General features: G+C 40.8%; 1 protein-coding gene across 1 annotated transcript in view; it reads left to right on the forward strand.

The window, feature by feature from the left end:
* Positions 1–10,267, forward strand: part of ATP6V1C2 (ATPase H+ transporting V1 subunit C2) — a 268,763-nt gene extending 258,496 nt beyond the window's left edge. The window contains exon 13 of the mRNA XM_069235932.1: positions 10,047–10,267. Within this exon, the coding sequence (XP_069092033.1) occupies positions 10,047–10,142 (96 nt within the window). The 3' untranslated portion in view covers positions 10,143–10,267. The remainder of the gene's footprint in view (positions 1–10,046) is intronic.
* Positions 10,268–19,516: the final 9,249 nt, after the last annotated feature.

Raw genomic sequence — 19,516 nt, forward strand, 5'->3', positions numbered from 1 at the left:
ACTATTAGCAATTCATTTTACACATTACAAAAAGTAAAATAACCACCCCTTCTTATCACGTTTTAGGAAGCATAATGGCACAGCCAGGTTATGCTCATTCATACTTGATTGTAGAGTTATTGCCAAACCCTTAGATTTGATGAAGTGATGTGCTGGGGCTATTCTTCTTAGAATGGAGCAATTTAGAACAGTTTCATGTTAACAGTGAAATACTCCCCTCTGGTGGACAGTGGTGAAATAATATTTCATTTTGTAATCCGTTTGGCCCCTATAAAATTTAGTTCCTCTATGTGCCCAGCTTGTCAGACAATAATCTTGCTTTCAAATAATCTTTGCGAGGTGGCAGCAGATTTAACATACGGGTGATAGGCCAATGTAAACTACTTCTGTCTTTCGCCCACACCTATGGAAGAGGATCGTCTTAAAGACAGGTACTCTATTGTTGTAAAATCCTTACTTTAAAGAACGAGTGCTTTTTTTTAAGGAGGGATGCTGTGATTTCAAAGAGATTGAGTTGTTTTCCCTGATGAACACTGTTTACTTTCTGCAGAGCCCACTGAGAGATCGTACTTTAAATTACAAATAAATACATTCCGAAGTGCAATGTGCATTCTTCATAATCCCAAACAAAATGTATCAAATAAAAAAAAAACTGAATTTCTTTTTTATAAACTGTTGCTGCAGTTCATCATTTGAATAATTGAAAATATATATTTTTGAACAGAACCCTCACTTCTGTGCTCTGCTAGTGTAAATAGTTCCTTACAAGCGATTATGTCAAAACGTAACAATGGGCCTCGCCACTACTGTTTTAATTGAATCTCTCTTTTTGTGCGTCTCCCTGTGATTTAGCTCTGCTATACCCTTTCTGTTGAGGTATAAACTAGGCTTCAGTGACGTCGGTTTTTATGATTTCATTGGGCTAGCGGTACTGCTGGCTAATTTCTTAGGGTTCAGGCTCAAAGGTCATATGATGTCACTCCTTGTGATATCACTTAGGTATAGAATCTTGCGATTTGGTGAATCGGTGTTCATGCTCTCCAAAGTCTTTAAAAGCAATGAAGCCGACCAAAAGGCTGCTAAGTCATGCAGCAGACATTGTTACACTTTCCATCTGGTGTAGTCAGGGCTAAGGTGACTTTTGTGGCATTTTCCAGGCAACTGCGGGCTTACAATATATGAAGAATGTCAGAGAGAAAGTTGACTGTCAGGAACCTAGATTTGTCTTCCAAGCCTGACTGTTGTGATGCTTTTTAGCTGCTTGACGATGGCTTCTCCTCCTCCTTTTGTTATTCTTAATTGATGTTGTATCGAACTACATGGTTGAGAACGAGAAAGAGGTAAGACATGAGAATAGAATAAAATTACTGTCTGGGTGACTCCGTTACTCTTAGCCCGAGCACCAGCACACCAAGGTGTCATCAATTAGCCTAAAAGCAATCATCAATTGGCTCCTATTTTAAGAAGAAAACTGGAGAGAGCAGGCATATATGCAGGGATGTTGGTGTCCTACATGTGAGGCATGCATGTCTGCTTGATACAGTCAGAATCTGTTTTAACAGCTATAGAAGCAATTGTCTGGCCGCTGTTTGGTGGCCAAGTACTCACATGATTGATAGTGGCAAAGCGTTTAAGGGATAAGATCTACAGACACTATAAATGTAATTTTCTTCCATTTTGCCATGGCGCGTGAAGCACTGCAGTTTCACAGACCCCCCACAAGATCACCTTTAACTCTTTTTTGTGAAATGCTAAACTTCCTTCTTAAACAATGCGTGAGGTATTTCTTGTACTGGCATGATTTTCGGTTTTCTAGTGGTTGTGTATTTTAGACGTGTTGTTAAACACAAATACTGATCTGCATCATGTGTGAAGGTACAACTGTTCACATCTCTTGCTTGGTTGTGCAGTTATTGGCAACCCCTGATTTTTTATAAGGAAATGCTTTGATATCTGCTTATTGTCTTGGTCCTCTTATTGTAGCCAAGAGCTCAGAAATAAGTGAAAGCATCATATTAACAGTGAAACATTAATACCACTCTTTCATGTGTCCAGTGGACATTGGAAGATCTAATGGTCAAACTTGTCTGACGACTGGACATAGTTTAGATTTATTTTCACTCCTCTAATAGTGTGTTTGACTTGTCAACCAAGATCTCTCTTCTTCTCTTGCAATCAAATGAGGTGGCAAGAAATTTTGGGCCAGTTTTATTTAGAAGTTATGTTGGACGCAAGGCAGGGCAAATCCTTAATTCAGATTTACAGTGCCACGCAAGGGGGTCATTTGCGCCACCCTGTGTGGCTTTGCAAAGAAATGTATCGCAATGCAGCTTCTTGTGTTGCATTGCAATACATTTCGAGCTGAGACACTTCCATGGGTAAAACATAGGCATCTCTATGCATCCATCCTTGTAGTTTGACACAAACCAAGATTTATTGATGTGTAAACATGGGTTTGCACCTAAGTAGTACGCCTACATGAGACTAGTGTAATAAAAAGGAATAAAATGTATTTCTCCTTGTTACTTTCTTCTTCCATGTGTGCTGCACATGTCCACAGATGTGTTATCTCAACAATTCTTTGGCTTAACCCACCCAGATGAGCCAATAAAGATGCCATAACACAATGTATACCCCTGGTGTAGTTGCAATTAAAATGAGTCATAAGCAGCTGTATAATTTAATGTTTGAACACTTTGGCGTTATAGGTGTAGTTGCATACAACAGTCGTTTATACTTATAATTGCCCGAAATGGGTACTGGCCCAAGCTGATTGATCAAATAGTTGGGAATGATGCTGTGGTTGGCCTATACGACTTAATCCCTTATATTTTGGTACTCCTTGAACGGTAATAACAGACAATGGAAAGTCACTTTGGATCACGTGTGTCAATTCACAAGCATCACATTCGTCTGTTCATTAGTACTCAGTATGAAGCTGCATGGAAATATCAGTCACTCTTTACGGCCCTATTTTTAGGAATCAGCGTCAACACAGGAGGGCAAAAAAAAAGCTGTAGTGCTTAATTTGTAAATAAAAATGTGCTGGTGCCCAAAGCCTTTCTCTTAAATACGCAGCTATTGCAATTAAATGTGTGAGCACAGGCTACTGAGGCAGCATAACCCTGAAACCATCTCGTGCCTCTTCAATCCATGTACATCCACTCCCTGACCCTTCAGCTCACTTTAGCAGCTTTCTGCTTTCTCCCATTGTGACACTTTTTTGTTTTTAACTTCCTTCATCTTTCCCATGTTGTCTTTTGCTCGCAGTAAATGCTTGAGGTAGAAAAATAGGTGCCGGCCCTCAAAAATTAGTTGCAGTGCTCTGCACCGGAAACAACAAGCACAAATTAAGCACTGCTTCAAGGCTTGTTAGGCTTGCCATTTAGGGGAGATTTGTCAAAGAGGACCTTAGTTTCTCTGAAGACATCCTCTGTATGTTGGAAATTGGCGTTGTAGGCACAAGACTTAAAAAAAAAATACCCCATGCCTTGGGGATGATGGTGATTATATAGGAATAGAGAACTTCTTTATGAGGGTTTTGAGTATAAAATTTAGTTTACATCTTCTTATCATCTGTACAAGCCAAAACAGCAAAGTACTTGATCTCTTGCCTTCTGTGATCTGTAGTGAATCTTTTATCCGTGATGTGTGTATTGAGCGAGAGCAACAACTCTGTCACTGGTTGTTGAGAACCCTCAAAATCATGAAGATATCATTGATACACCTGGGTTGCATTATGTTTTAGTAGAATGGATTGGTGGACTTATCAATCACCGCAAAAGTGTCAAAAGTCACTGAATGCAGCATTGTCCAGTGGGCTCTCTTTTGAATGTTGCTGTGTTAATTTGTGATAAATGTGAGGGCTGGACTGGAAACCAAAAGGAACCCTGGGAAAAATGTTAAGACAAGGTCCGCACGGAAGGTGGCCCTGACTAGATTGTGTCCTTAAACATTTGGATGGGTACTCAAGAAACTCAAGAAACAGCCACAACCTTAGCAGGGTGAGCCACAAAGAGTCACTGAATTAACCTGGTCTTAACTCTCTGGTAGCTTGACACACAAACAGCCAGGCTTAACTTAGGGGCAATGTGTAAAGTATTTATGCAGCACTTAAATGTTAATAAAGTGAAAATACAACACAGGAAAGTGAAAATACAACACAGTAAACATCCAACACCAATTTGGAAAAATAGAGAAAATGTTAATAAATCATTTGACATCAAACTGTCAATAATCAAATTTGTAGGGTCAGAGTTATGAATTGTTAAAGTGTAAAGTGAAAAATACCATTTAAAAGATCAAAGCACCTAATATGGCTGCGGTGATATCCTTTACGTTTCTACAGGGTAAACCGTCAGCAAAACTCTATATGAGCCCTTAATCACTTTTATTGAAGTCAAAAATCTCCAGCAGGATAAAGCTGCAGACTGTAGCGGATGAGGGCTCCACAAGGCCAGATGCCACTTTATGCTAGAAGCTATTGAACAGTACTTGCTGCTGCTGAGATGAATGTTAGCAACACAAAAGAGTGATGGACCAAGTTGTGAAGCTTTTCAAACACTCACCCCACTCACAGATCTGAGTTTAATCCATTGTTCTTTTGCTCACCATGCCACCCCAGTTTGGATCCAGCCATAGGCAAATCAGTCTTGACCCTGTTCCCCATGGGGACAGTCCAGCCCGAACTGCCAAGGCAGGTCCTCCCTGGACCGGAAACAAGTATCCTGGGACCGGTTTCATTGTATAACCTTCATCAGCCAGGCTAGGTTGAATCCAGTGGCACAGAGAGCACCGGACCCATGTCTGGGCATACCCTTGTCACTTAGGGCAACTTTAGCAACACAAAATGATGGTGGACTGAGTGCTGAAACTTGTCATACACTCACCCCCAGTCACAGATCTGGGTTTAATCCATTGTTCATTTGTTCACCATGCCACCCCAGAGGAATGTAGCAGAAACAGCTGCAAAGTCAGGTGGACTAGCAATGCACCTTGGTTCTCAAAGAGCTTGTTGGCTGAAAAGTTTCTAAGTCCCATGTTTGGATATAGGCTATCTGGCACCTTTAGCATACTTCCAAGTGATCAGGACCGCAGAGACACCACTTGGAGGGTCAGGTCTCACTTAGGCTGGGTCCAGGTGGTGCTGGTTCAAGATGGTTGGAGCCTTTTCTGACCCTGAGGCTCTAATCAGGAGGCCAGCCAACCTGTCTTTGGAAAATATTGGGTTCAACTACATCTAGTCATGTGATTCAGGAAACAGGCTGCAGGCACCAAATGGTTAGGACATCAAAAAGGCCAACTTTCTAAAAGTGGCATTTTTCAGAACTGGGATTTTAAACCTGACTTTACCATTAAATCGGATTTTAAATTATAATTACTTAGACACCAAACAGAAAATGTCCTACCTGCTCCCAAACAAATTATCACCTATTAAATGTAATAAGGTAACCCAATGTTATCTTGTGGGAGAGGTAAGCCTCACAGCAGTGAGAAATTAATTTGTGAGTTTTTCACTACCAGGACATTTAAAATTTAAAAGTATATGCCCTACATTTTACATACAACTCACCATGTCCTATGGGCTGTTTGAAGCCAACCTTAGGGGTGACTTGTATGTATTAAAACTGAGTTTTAGGTGTGGCCAAGTCAAATTAGCAGTTTAACACTATACAGGCTGCAATGGCAGGCCTGGGACATGTTTTAAGAGGCTGTGTAAGTGGGTGGCACAATATGTGCTGCAGGCCCATTAGTAGCATTTAGTTTACTGGCCCTGGGTATATGGGATACTACTTTATGAGGGACTTATAAGTAAATTAAATATGCCAGTCAGGTGTAAGCTAGTTTTACCATACTTTATGTAATTTTAGGGACTGAGCACAAGTACTTTAGCACTGGTTAACAGTGTTAAAGTACACAGAGGCCTAAGGCTAACAAAAACAATTTCAGCTAAACCGAGGGCAGAAGGCAAAACGTTTGGGAGTGACCCAACAAGCATAATTTCAGACATTTTGCATAACAAGCATAACTCAAAATTACATGAATTACAACAGCCGCATTTAATTTCACCCAGGCCTACAGAAAAGATGATGATTAAAGAATTACCAGCCACCAATATTTTGTATCAGATTCATTTATTACACAAAATTGTACTTGATGTTAAATAATGAAGTGCGACAATCACCTATATTGTTGGCCAAAAAAAGATTAATTCATAGGGTTCAAAATAATCTCTGTACTTTCCAGTCGAGAAAGAGAGATATCTCACATACATGTCTTTTCTTGAAAAATAATAATGACATTTTGTTGCAAGAAGAATATTTTTTGTTCACCCAAGATAACTCTGAAATCTATTTATTAACCCACAAGGTCCTTGAGAGAGTACTGTGTTCTAGTTTTATGGTTGTGTCAGTCACCATTGACTAAGGGCCATATTTATGACCCTGTTTCCATTGCTCTTTTGCCACAACATGGTGCAAGTAGCGCAAGCCTTAAGTCAGGTTTTTGAGGCCACACAAAGCCACTTTGTATGGCTGAGTGGCTTAAAAAATGTGGAGTAAGACAACGCAACGCAAATCACTTTTTTGGCTTCCTCTGAGCAAGGGAGTCATTACATGGGTGTTCCCACGCAACTCCTGTGGATTTTGATGCAACCCCAGACTTACAAGAACCTGAGAATGCGACAAACTCTTACATCTCCCCAGGCGAGGCATAACAAGGAGAAATATCTCTATTTCTACTCATTTCTTCCTCTTTCTATGTGTGCTGCATTCTGCGGGACACATAGAAAGAGGAATATGCCTCCCAGGATTGTTTTTGTGCAGGAAGGTGCCCCTTCCTGCACTAAAACAATCCTGCATACAATGCAGTCACCCTTACGAAAAGGTGCAAGGGTGTCTGCATTGGTGCTAGGCAGCCCATTGTGCACCAACGCAGGGGGAAGGACAAGAATGCACCGTCTGCCTTAAATATGGCACATTCCTGTCTTTCCCAGTGATGCACGCAGAAACATGACTTGCTGCTCTGCCCTGCACAACTTTCTTATAAATATGGGCCTAAGTGTTGAGGTCATTCCCAGTATTAACCAGGAATCACATCCATAAGGGCTATTTATGCATCTTGTTTTGCATCACATAAGCACAGCATTATTTGTGTTTAGGTGGCCAGTGACATTATCATCATACAACATGTTGTAAATGTAATACTTCGTCATTTTTCCGTTCATGTAATACAGTACAGCTGATTTTTGCACTGCATTGTGCTTCACAGTCTTGATGAATCAGCACCATGGTTCTGCACAGAAGGGGTATTTGCAACCCAAAAAGAATGAAGTGAATCTTCTGTGTACTCTCTGAGTGGATTGTTAATCAGGCATCCTAAACTGATTTAAGCTTTTGAAAACGTTTACCATTGTTAGCTATTGGATGATCTACTGAAAGGCATGGGCTTCCCTCACTAAATACTACCTACTAATGCCCTCTGCTTTGTGTCGACTAATGCTAAATATATCACCTGCATCACATATTTAACCTCATGCAGAGTGAAATGTTTGTGCCATTAATGAACATTATTTATCTTTGTAACACAGTTAAGGAAAATCATGTGATGCTGTTCTTCGACTTTGGTAGGAGCACTTAAGCAAAAGCTGAGTCAACCCCAATAAATATTTTCAAACACATTCCTGGGACAGGACTAATCACAGCCATTGGTCATTGCATTTTATTTGAATGATCACAGATAACACTTTTTCTACTGTATGTTGCAGACTTGTTTATCTCCTTTTAATTTGGGAATTCTCATGAACCATAGTCTGCAAAGAATAACTAGCACTGACAAATTCAATAGCACTGTGTCGGATCTGGCCCTTTCTACAGGGTCATCCCAGATTTTTGCCGTCCTCGGACGTCCTTTGCAGAACTAGTTTTTGTTGGCTTTTAGGAATCTGTGCACTTGATTTTGCTCTGTCCTTAATATATGGTAAATATGGCCTATACCAGATCAGTACGTTTAATTTACTTGTGGCTCCCTAGTATATGGTACTACATCTACTCAGGGCTTGTAGAATAATTTCTGCTGGTGGACCTGCAGCACACTTTGTGCCACCCACTAAAGTAGTCTTTTAAAACTGCCACTGCAGCCTGTATTGTAGTTTGAAACTGCCATCCGGCCCGCAAAATAAACATTTTAGCAGGCTTGAACGTTCCTTTTAAATTTTTTAATACTTATTTCACTGCTAAAATAAGGCCTATTTCTCGAATAGACTAACACGTGGCTACCTTATTGCACTTAAAAAGTTCTAACTTCGGTTTAGCATAGCGACATGCAGTCTCTACTCAAATTAATTGTAATTAACATCCTCTTTAATGCTAACGTCAGATTTAGGTTACAATTTTGAAAAGGCCAATTTTAGAAAGATGGCATTTTTCTGTGCCTTTCTGCCAGTATCTAGGGTCATATGACTGTGAAAAGCTCTGCTGTTGTGGGTTGTGTATCACTTTCAGACAGTGAGACAAAGGAAAGCTAGGTGTGAGGGGAGAGTGTCTTCCTCACCGGATGGCTGGGGAGGAGCTATACTTTGCCCGGATTGCACTTTGAAGGACCATGCCCATTGTACACACACATGAACCTCTCACTAAATCTACCCTTGCGTTTGTCACCCTAGACAGTTTACAGCCAGGACCAAAACCAGTTCTGGGGGTTTGTCAGAGAATTCTCCTACACAAAGGCTGGTTTCAGGTATAAAAGTGGGACCTTCAGAACCTCTCAACAGAACATCCCTGGATCTGTGAAAGATTCAGAAGGAGGACTGCCCTGTCGTCTGAGGAAGAAGGACTGCCCTGCAGACAGAAGAAGGAATATTGGAACTCCTTGCTTTTAACCTGGCTGACCTCCTGTGGGAGCTACAGGGACCCAACAAGCTTCTAGAGTCCACCTTGCATCTACCTACCTGTTCAGCACCAACTGGACCTGCTCAGACCTGTGAGAATCCTGCTGCTAGTCTCTGCTGGAGTGAGTCCTGATTCCCAGGTGGTGCCCCAAGGCTCTTGACCTGTGAATGGCATCAGTGTGAACTCCTTCTAAAGAAAAGGGGAAGATACAGAAGTTTTGGGGCTCTTCACTACCACAAAATGACCTCTTTGTGCCACAAATTCATTGCCTGCAATGACCACCAATGCAAACCTCGAGTCGGACTGCTCTGTGTGCCGACAGCCACCATCTGCAATGATCAGCAATGCAAGACCTGCACTTTGTGTTGACAGCAACAGCCTGTGACCATCGGCAACGGAAAGCTCCAGTGTCAACCGGCTCTCCATGCTACATCACTGACCATATGTGGTGCTCGACCTGCTTCTCGCACTGCAGCCTCCTCTTCCTCGTGGCCTCCTCCAACATGAACAGCACCCTACACTCTAGACTTGAGAATGTAACTCTGCGGCACTAGCCTGGTCCCTGTTTCCAATTTGCGCTCCATTGTGCCAAGCTACTAGAGATTTAAACACAGGATAATTTTGTAACTTTTGTGGTTCATCCCTAATAGAGACTGTGTTTATTATTTTAGTGCAGCTTCCACCCCTCTCAACTAATAACCCAATTTCTTAGAAACTGCTTTTATATATGAAAGTAGATCTTCATTGATTGGCGAGTTTGTGTGTGATTGTGTTGATAGGCATGGTTGCTCCTGCCAAAACATGGAGGCTCAAGAACAGACAACCACTTATTAATGTCCTTCACAATTCTGTATTGGGAGCTGACAGGCTGTGTCAGGGCCTGTGCCAAATAATGCATACTGGCAATGGCTTAGAAAGAGGTTACTTTTTGATACTTTCTCCGTATAGATTGTAATTGCTTTGCACAACTGCCTAAGCTATGTCTAGCAAAAACTGAAAATACAACAGTAGGGGAAGCTTGCTTGCTTCAAAAGGATGTTTTTGTTAATTGCTGTTTTGAAATTACAAAATAATAGTAGTGCAAACTATTTTTAAATGCATTTGTTTATGTTTACCTCTATAATAAAACATTTGTTTGAATTCTGTGTTTCTCTCTAGAATACTATGGACATTCCTGGATTACAGCTGGCTAACCAAGAGTATTATCCCTATGTCTGCTACAAGATTGACCTCCATATCCTCGACTATAACTGACATGAGCCATGTTGCAAGCCTCCATTTCGCTGTAACGGGGTTCAGTGACTATGCTTAAAGAAAATAGCAGTGTGAATAGCACTGTATTTTAAGAGATTTTCACAAGAATAAATAACTACAGAATATGTACACTGTAGGTATTTGAACAGGCTCCCTTTTTTCTGTATGAAAATGCATTGAAAATTATCAAAAAGTTTTATACGGTCAGCCAGGTACACAACATTCTGTGGCCTTAAACAAAGTAGAAACACCATTGTGGTTGTATTTATTTTTGTATACTACAATAAATATAGAAAGAAAGTTTTATTTCTTTTTTTGTTCTTCAGTACATACTCCGAATACATGAAAAACCAAATCACTAATCTGTATATGTTTAAGCAGGGTGCCGCCCGTAGTGGTACAACTGCGGAGGCAACTTCAGAGAAAAGTGTTGCACTGTAGAAGATTTGCTTGCAGCATGACGAAAATATTTAGAGGGTTGTGAAGATTACATATCAGATGTATGGAAGACACACTTTTCTCCTTATACAAAGGGAATTGAAGAAAAGGCTGTGGTCCAAAGCTTACAGGATTTAGATCCTGATGATGCAGGTATTTGCAAAGAGCCTGTGAAATAAAAAGGCCCCAGATTCACAAACTGAATTTTGTAGTATGTAAGGTAATATTGCTCACAAACTACAAAATGCAATTCATAAACCTACTATTGGAGTTTTACGCATCTCCTTACCTTGTCTTTTCCACAGTGGTGGAGATCACCTTACAAGTAAGTATATAAATTAGTAGTAAATGTGGGAGGAACCTGGGGGAGGTGGAAAAATACTACTAAATGCAAGGGGTTTAGGGAAATTCAAGAGGTGTTTTAGGGGGAATAGGGGTTATGTCCCACAAAAGGTAAAAGATAATCACAACCACAAAATACACTTCTAAAGTTACTACAGTCCTAAAGGTGTCAAAAGAGGCACAAATGTACTCGAGCCCAGCCTTGAAGTAAGACAGGCATCACACATGGCAATATAAAATAATGGAGACAGGGAACTCAACTCACACCCCCAAGGAGATAATGTTAAATGAATAAAATGAGTTTAGCATGTTTAACATTTAATATTATATATATATATATATATATAAATATATATATATATATACACACATATATATATATAGATAATATTTAAAAAAACGGTGCAATACAGTCATACACCAAAGGGCTGCACAAAATCCAAACAGGCTCACTAAAATGTAGAATCGAAGAGCACTCGTATGTAGTATCATCGGCTCAAATTTATTGAAAAGAGTTCAAATGCAGGTTAATTTCACACCGCATGAAAGAGTATAGTAAAGAAAAGGCACGTATAAAAACCAAATGTGCCCACAAAGAACAAACAAACGCTGTCCCAACCAAATGTCGACGCGTTTCGGCAATAGCCTTCAACTGGACATTGGCAGACATTTTTACACCCAACTATTTAAACCCTGTAGTCCTTCTTTGCTATTAGCTATATAGCTAGGAGGAAAGTGCAAACAGAGCGGCCATTTTATAACGTAGCAGTTTTAGGTTTCAAAGGTGGAAAATCAAGACCCTGTGCTTAGATGGGATATAAACTCTTAAATATAACATAATGTATGTCTTTTATGTTGTGATACAACATCACATTTATGATATGGTCACCTATGAATGTATAAATAAATATATTTTTTTTCAATTGATAATTAATAAATGCGAAGAGGAGGACAACCCACATATAAATATTTGTTCCCCTTCTCTTCTCCTTTTTCTCTCTCTAGTATCAAAATCCTGTCCACCTTTGGCTTAGCAATTCCAAAAGCTTGATATACAAATAGATAAATATATGTACTATAAATTGTTTTCAATACAATCAATCTATATAAAAGCTATAAATAAACAGAATAATTCCAACCAATATATATCGAAGAGTGGCAATAAGAGATATATAAAAGGGACAAATATATAGATAATAGATATAGATAACCAAAATTCTATACAATTTATGCTGACATATAAATATCTCAATTAATCTTGATAACAGTATAAAATTCAATTGTAGATAAATAATTATGCAGTACGTAAAAATGGTTAAAAAATCCTCCAAATATCAATATTATATCAACAGAAAAAATTATAGTTATATCCATGACATAGGCAAAGATCCTATTAATATAAAAATGTAAAAGAGAACCCCATCAAATCCAACAACAGGGACATATATATACAAACCGCTAAAACTTCCCTCAAAGATTAATAATGAAGTGTACAAGTGATAAAGTGAGTGTAAAACCATTAAGGAAATTAATAATATAGTAAATAAAATAACAGAATGCACTGTGTCCTAATCAGGAAGTCTTATTTGTCATTAACAGGATCCCGAAAAAGACTTTAATACAGAAGGAATTACATGATTTCTAATGTAGGGATGTGATAACATAAAAGTCTAAAATTTCACAGATGTACATGAAGTTCTGCATCCAAATTATGACCCCAGGGGTTTTCTGCGCCCAAGAGTAGAATCATTTTCGATTCAATTTGTCTTAAGTGGGCAGTTCTATTGCCCCCCCCCCGGGGATGGGCAACAATGGTTTTAATGCCATAAAATGTTAAGGAGCTGCAATTGCCTTCATGTACATCCCAAAAATGTTTAGCCAAAGGGTAAGATGGATCATGGTTCTTGATGGCTCTAAGGTGTTGTAGAAACCTGACTTTCAATTTATGAATGGTGCTGCCTACATATTTTTTATGGCAGCCACATTCAATAACATATACGACATATTCAGTTTCACAGGTGATACGGTCAGTTATATCACAAATTTTCCCTTCGAATGTGGTATATGTGTGAGTGCTTTGTGCATATAAACAAGATTTACAATGCCCACACTTCCAAAAGCCAAGACTTTTCTTAGGTAACCAAGATGAATTAGCTTTGGAGCTAAATAGACTTCTGGTGAGATGGTCACCCAATGATTGATTTTTACGTTATGTTATATGTGGATGGGGACCTATACTGTCCTTTATGGCAGAATCATGTCTCAGAACATGCCAATTTTTCTGTATGATGTTATTTAGTTGAGAATGTTGGGAATTGAATTCGAGAAACAGTCTAGGTGGAGATCCATCATTTTGATCCTGATTGTTGGTGCCTCCAGATTTAAAAAGAAGTTTTTCTCTGGACATATTCAACACCCTCAAATGTGCATCTTTAAGGATCTTTAAGGGATAACCTCTCTCCAGAAATCTCTGTGTCATGGTGAAAATTTCAGTATTGAAACATTCATCATTGGAACAAATTCTACGAGCCCGTAGAAATTTACTATATGGAATGCTCCATTTCAAAGCTTTCAGGTGACCGCTATTGCCATGCAGAATTGAATTACAAGCAGTAGGTTTACGAAATATAGTTGTCTGTAAACTGTCCTTTTGTACAAAGATTTGGACATCAAGAAATTCTATAGTTTGGGCACTATATTTTAGATCTAAGTGGATATTAAACTCGTTATTGTTCAATATGTTGACATATTGTACAAGAGAACCTTCATCACCATCCCAAATAAGAAAGAGATCATCAATGTATCTGACCCATAGTATCACTTGTTCCATGTATTTACTATTGGAGTCAGACCAAGCTATCTCCTTCTCTCACCAGCCCATGTAGAGGTTCGCGTAAGTGGGAGCAAATGAAGCTCCCATTGCAGTCCCTTGTTTCTGCAAGTGATACTGGTTGTCAAATACAAAGGCATTGTGTGTGAGACAGAATCTTAACATGCTTACAAGCATATTGGTGTGTTGAAGGAATTCAGGGGCATATTTATACTCCGTTTGCGCCGGAATTGCGTCGTTTTTTTCACGCAATTCCGACGCAAAACTAACTCCATATTTATACTTTGCGTTAGACGCGTCTAGCGCCAAAGTCCATGGAGTTTGCGTCATTTTTTAGCGTGGACACCTACTTTGCGTTAATTATATGCAAGATAGGCGTTCCCGTCTAAAAAAGTGACACCGCGGCATGTGCGGCGTATTTACACTCCCGGGCAAAATTCACGCCCGGGAGGGGGCGGGTCCAAAAAAATGACGTATGGCCGCTTTTGTGCCGTTTTTTAGCGCCTGCAAAAGGCAGGCATTAAGGGACCTGTGGGCTCTGAAGGAGCCCAGAGGTGCCCTCCCATGCCCCCAGGGACACCCCCTGTCACCCTTGCCCACCCAAGGCTGGAGGGACCCATCCCAGGGACAATAAGGTAAGTTCTGGTAAGTATTTTATTTTTTATTTTTATGTGGCATAGGGGGTTCTGATTTGTGCCCCCCTACATGCCACTATGCCCAATGACCATGCCCAGGGGACAGAAGTCCCCTGGGCATGGCCATTGGGCAAGGGGGCATGACTCCTGTCTTTGCTAAGACAGGAGTCATTTCTATGGGGGTTGGGAGTGGAAAAAAATGGCGCAAATCGGGTTGAGGCGAAAAATTTGCCTCAGCCTGACTTGCCCCATTTTTTCACGCCCAAGCTCCATATCCCCCTACGCCGGCGCTGCCTGGTGTACGTCGTTTTTTTCAACGCACACCAGGCAGCGCCGGCGGCTAACAGCCGGCTAACGTCATTGCTTAAATACGGCGCCCGCATGGCGCTTCAGAATGGCGTTAGCCGGCGCTAATTTTTTTTACGCAAAACTGCGTTAGCGCAGTTTTGCGTCAAAAAGTATAAATATGGGCTTCAATTTTACGAGTACCTAAATAATGACTATAAGCTGGAATACCATAATCGTGCATGATGGAGGTATAAAGTGCGGTCACATCCATGGTTACCAATAGATAATTGGATTGCCATGGAACGTTGTGAATCTTGGCTAGAAAGTCATTGGTATCTCGTAGGTATGAGGGCAATTCGGTTACATAGGGACATAGGAAGAGGTCCAAGTAACGAGAGGTGTTTTCTAAGAGGGACAAATTCATGCTGACTATAGGTCGACCAGGGGGATGTTTTTTATTTTTATGAATTTTTGGTAGAAAATAGATACAGGGGGTTCTGGGAGATGTAACTTTTAAATAAAGATATTCATTTTGATCTATAAGATCATTGGTATGCCAAATATCGAGCATCTCCCAGTAGATGGTTTGATATTCACTGGTGGGATTGATAGTTAGTTTTTGGGTAGTGCTGTTTATTGGAAAGTTGATGATTGGCCTCCTTTACATAGCTATCTATGTCCATGATGACAATATTCCCTCCTTTGTCGGAGGGTTTAATGACAATAGTGTTATTAGATTTAAGCTCATTTAGATCTTTCCAATCTGAGGCTGAGAAGTTGGTTCTCTGAGATTTTTTCTTTTTTGTACTTTTCCAATTGTTACGGAAATGATCAATATCATCAACCACCAGTTCATAGAACATATCAATCATATTACCTGTGGGTAATTGAGGATTAAATCTACTGGAAGGTTTTAATGCACTAGAAATGGTCTGATTAGTAACAAATCCCATGTCTATCAAAGTGTCATTATCTTTACCTGTATCGTTGCTTGTATCATCTGCACAACTCAAATTCCCAATTTCTACTAAGTCAGGGACATCACTGATGTGAAACCCAGAAGGCATATCTTCATTAGTATTGGGCCCTGATGTAATGGCCTGTGTTTTTTTTGGAAAAATGTTTCAACAACCGCAACTTACGTGTATATTTATACAATTCTATTCTGGTATCAACATAATCCCAATGATTGTCTGGACAAAAGCTTAGCCCTAAATTAAGAATGCGTTCTTGATTCAAAGTTAGTTGTGCTTTAGAAATATTTACAATGATGTTGGAATTGTCAGATCGAAAAGTTCCCTCTAGTCTTGATATTTGTGATTTCTGCCTCTTCCCCCTCCGCGTCTTGTAACTCCTCGACTTCGTCCTCTGCTCCTGTTTGATTGTGGCGTAACTGATTGTAATAGTCTCATTTCCCCGTGAAAATCCAATTTATTTGCGGAGGCTTCATCAGCTGATGAACTTAAGTCAGAACTATCTTCCACCGAATTGGCTGTCACATTGGAACTATCTGTTGTTACAGTTTTGTCTTGTGCTCTAAGGGGCATATTTATACTCCGTTTGCGCCGAATTTGCGTCGTTTTTTTTTACGCAAATTCGACGCAAAACTAACTCTATATTTATACTTTGGCGTTAGACGCGACTAGCGCCAAAGTTCATGGAGTTAGCGTCATTTTTTGCGTGAACAACTTCCTTGCGTTAATGATATGCAAGGTAGGCGTTCCCATCTTAAAAAATGACTGCGATGCATATGCGTCGTATTTATACTCCCGGGCAAAAATGACGCCCGGGAGTGGGTGGGACTAAAAAACCTGCATTTGCGCTGGATTTTAGTGCCTGGGTCAGGGCAGGCGTTAAGGGACCTGTGGGCTCAGAATGAGCCCAGAGGTGCCCTTCCAAGCCCCCAGGGACACCCCCTGCCACCCTTGCCCACCCCAGGAGGACACCCAAGGATGGAGGGACCCATCCCAGGGAAGAAAAGGTAAGTTGTGGTAAGTATTTTTTTTTATTTTTTTTTTGTGGCATAGGGGGGCCTGATTTGTGCCCCCCTACATGCCACTATGCCCAATGACCATGCCCAGGGGACAGAAGTCCCCTGGGCATGGCCATTGGGCAAGGGGGCATGACTCCTGTCTTTGCTAAGACAGGAGTCATGTTAATGGCGTCTGGGCGCCAAAAATAAATGGCGCAAATCGGGTTAAGACGATTTTTTTGCCTCAGCCTGACTTGCCCCATTTTTGGACGCCCAAACGCCATTTTTCCCTACGCCGGCGCTGCCTGGTGTACGTGTTTTTTTTTCACGCACACCAGGCAGCGCCGGTCGGCTAACGCCGGCTAACGCCATTCAATAAATACAGCGCCCGCATGGCGCTTCAGAATGGCGTTAGCCGGCACTAATTTTTTTGGCGCAAAACTGCGTTAGCGCAGTTTTGCGTCAAAAAGTTTGAATATGGCCCTAAATGTATTGTGGCCCATATTTATACTTTTTGACGCAAAACTGCGCTAACGCAGTTTTGCGTCCAAAAATTTTAGCGCCGGCTAACGCCATTCTGAAGCGCCATGCGGGCGCTGTATTTAATCAATGACGTTAGCCGGCGTTAGCCGCCGGCGCTGCCTGGTGTGCGTGGAAAAAAACGACATACACCAGGCAGCGCCGGCGTAGGGGGATATGGGGCTTGGGCGTCAAAAAATGGGGCAAGTCAGGTTGAGGCAAATTTTTCGCCTGAACCCGATTTGCGTCATTTTTTTTCACTCCCAACCCCCATAGAAATGACTCCTGTCTTAGCAAAGACAGGAGTCATGCCCACTTGCCCAATGGCCATGCCCAGGGGACTTATGTCCCCTGGGCATGGTCATTGGGCATAGTGGCATGTAGGGGGTCACAAATCAGGCCCCCCTATGCCCCAAAAAAAAAAAAAAAAAAATTACTTACCTGAACTTACCTAAATGTCCCTGGGATGGGTCCCTCCAGCCTTGGGTGTCCTCCTGGGGTGGGCAAGGGTGACAGGGGGTGTCCCTTGGGGCATGGGAGGGCACCTCTGGGCTCCTTCAGAGCCCACAGGTCCCTTAACGCCTGCCTTTTGCAGGCGCTAAAAAACGGCACAAAAGCGGCCGTACGTAATTTTTTTGGACCCGCCCACTCCCGGGCGTGAATTTTGCCCGGGAGTGTAAATACGACACACATGCCTCGGAGTCAATTTTTTAGACGGGAACGCCTACCTTGCATGTCATTAACGCAAAGTAGGTGTTCACGCAAAAAAATGACGCAAACTCCATGGACTTTGGCGCTAGACGCGTCTAACGCCAAAGTATAAATATGGAGTTAGTTTTGCGTCGGAATTACGTAAAAAAAAACTACGCAATTCCGGCTCAAACAGAGTATAAATATTCTCCTGTATTTGTATGCAAATGTGTAAATTCTACCTACTTCATTGTCTCTATTGAATTTTGAGGCCTTACAGAGTTTGATTTCATCCTCTTTTTTGGCAATACGTTCTTCCATCTTCATCAATAGTTGTTGTATCTCTGGAGAGTTACCCATTTTTTCTAATTCTTTAGTTAACAGTTCAATCTTATGTGTTTGTTCTTCCATGCGTCCTTTAGATTGAATAATCAAAGTGTCCTTCAATTTGACTGAACATTCAGATGTATGTACTCTCCATTGTTCCAAAAGATCAGGATCTATATCTCCAAGGGTGGGTAATATTAAGATTCTTAGACCTTGTGGTACACAACCATTTTCTATATATTTGGTCAATGAGGTAATTTCCCACCATTTTTTCAATTCTAGGATTCTTGCCTTTTCCAATTCGAAAAATAATATTGGCTGCAGTGCGTGTTGATAAATTTGAAGCCGCTGATGTTCCAGGAGCACCATCAAATAAAGTGGTAGCAGCCTGTTCCCACAGAGCTTTCGGATTGGCCATATTGTTTTAAATAGTTCAAAAATTGATAAATTAGGTGCACGATATTAAAGGTATGTCGGGTGGAACAATTGTTAAACCAGATCTTCAGTCTACAAGCCTGTAGAGTGACATTTATATATTTAAAGTCAATCCCACACTGCAACACGAATGATCCAAATGCAGAAGTCAAAGATGAAAAAATTCAAAGGAGAAAAACAAATTCCAAAAATAGGTGATCAAAATCCTGTAGATAAAAAATCATGAACACCGGACCGGAAACAATGGGACAGCGTTTGTAGAAAAAATTAGATTCCAAAACGGGCCAACAGAGATTCGTGAATTACAATCTACAAAAGTTGGTCACACGAGCGTAGCGTACACAATGGTAAATGGAAGTGGATATTTCAAATATTTGACTCTAATGGTCCATTTGAGCCGAGCGACGTTATACTTCCAATGGATATCTCCAAGCCATCCCCGTCGGCAAACCTCCTTACCTCTCAGAGATTGCCAGCTCTCTTCGGCAACAACAGCAGTCATACGGAAGAGAAACATTGTATCCAAGCGGCGCGGTGCAGTGTAGACATTCTTCTATGAAGGGAGTCTGGTAAATTTGTATCACGCGCATTCCAAGCGGCGTGCTAGCCCAACCGCGAACCAGACGCGGAACAATAATATTTTAAAAAACGGTGCAATACAGTCATACACCAAAGGGCTGCACAATATCCAAACAGGCTCGTAAAATGTAGAATCGAAGAGCACTCGTATGTAGTATCATCGGCTCAAATTTATTGAAAAGAGTTCAAATGCAGGTTAATTTCACACAGCATGAAAGAGTATAGTAAAGAAAAGGCACGTATAAAAACCAAGGGCCATATTTATACTTTTTGACGCAAAACTGCGCTAACAATTAGCGCCGGCTAACGCCATTCTGAA

Source organism: Pleurodeles waltl, chromosome 5 (assembly GCF_031143425.1).
Source record: "Pleurodeles waltl isolate 20211129_DDA chromosome 5, aPleWal1.hap1.20221129, whole genome shotgun sequence".
NCBI classification, from domain to species: Eukaryota; Metazoa; Chordata; class Amphibia; order Caudata; family Salamandridae; genus Pleurodeles; species Pleurodeles waltl.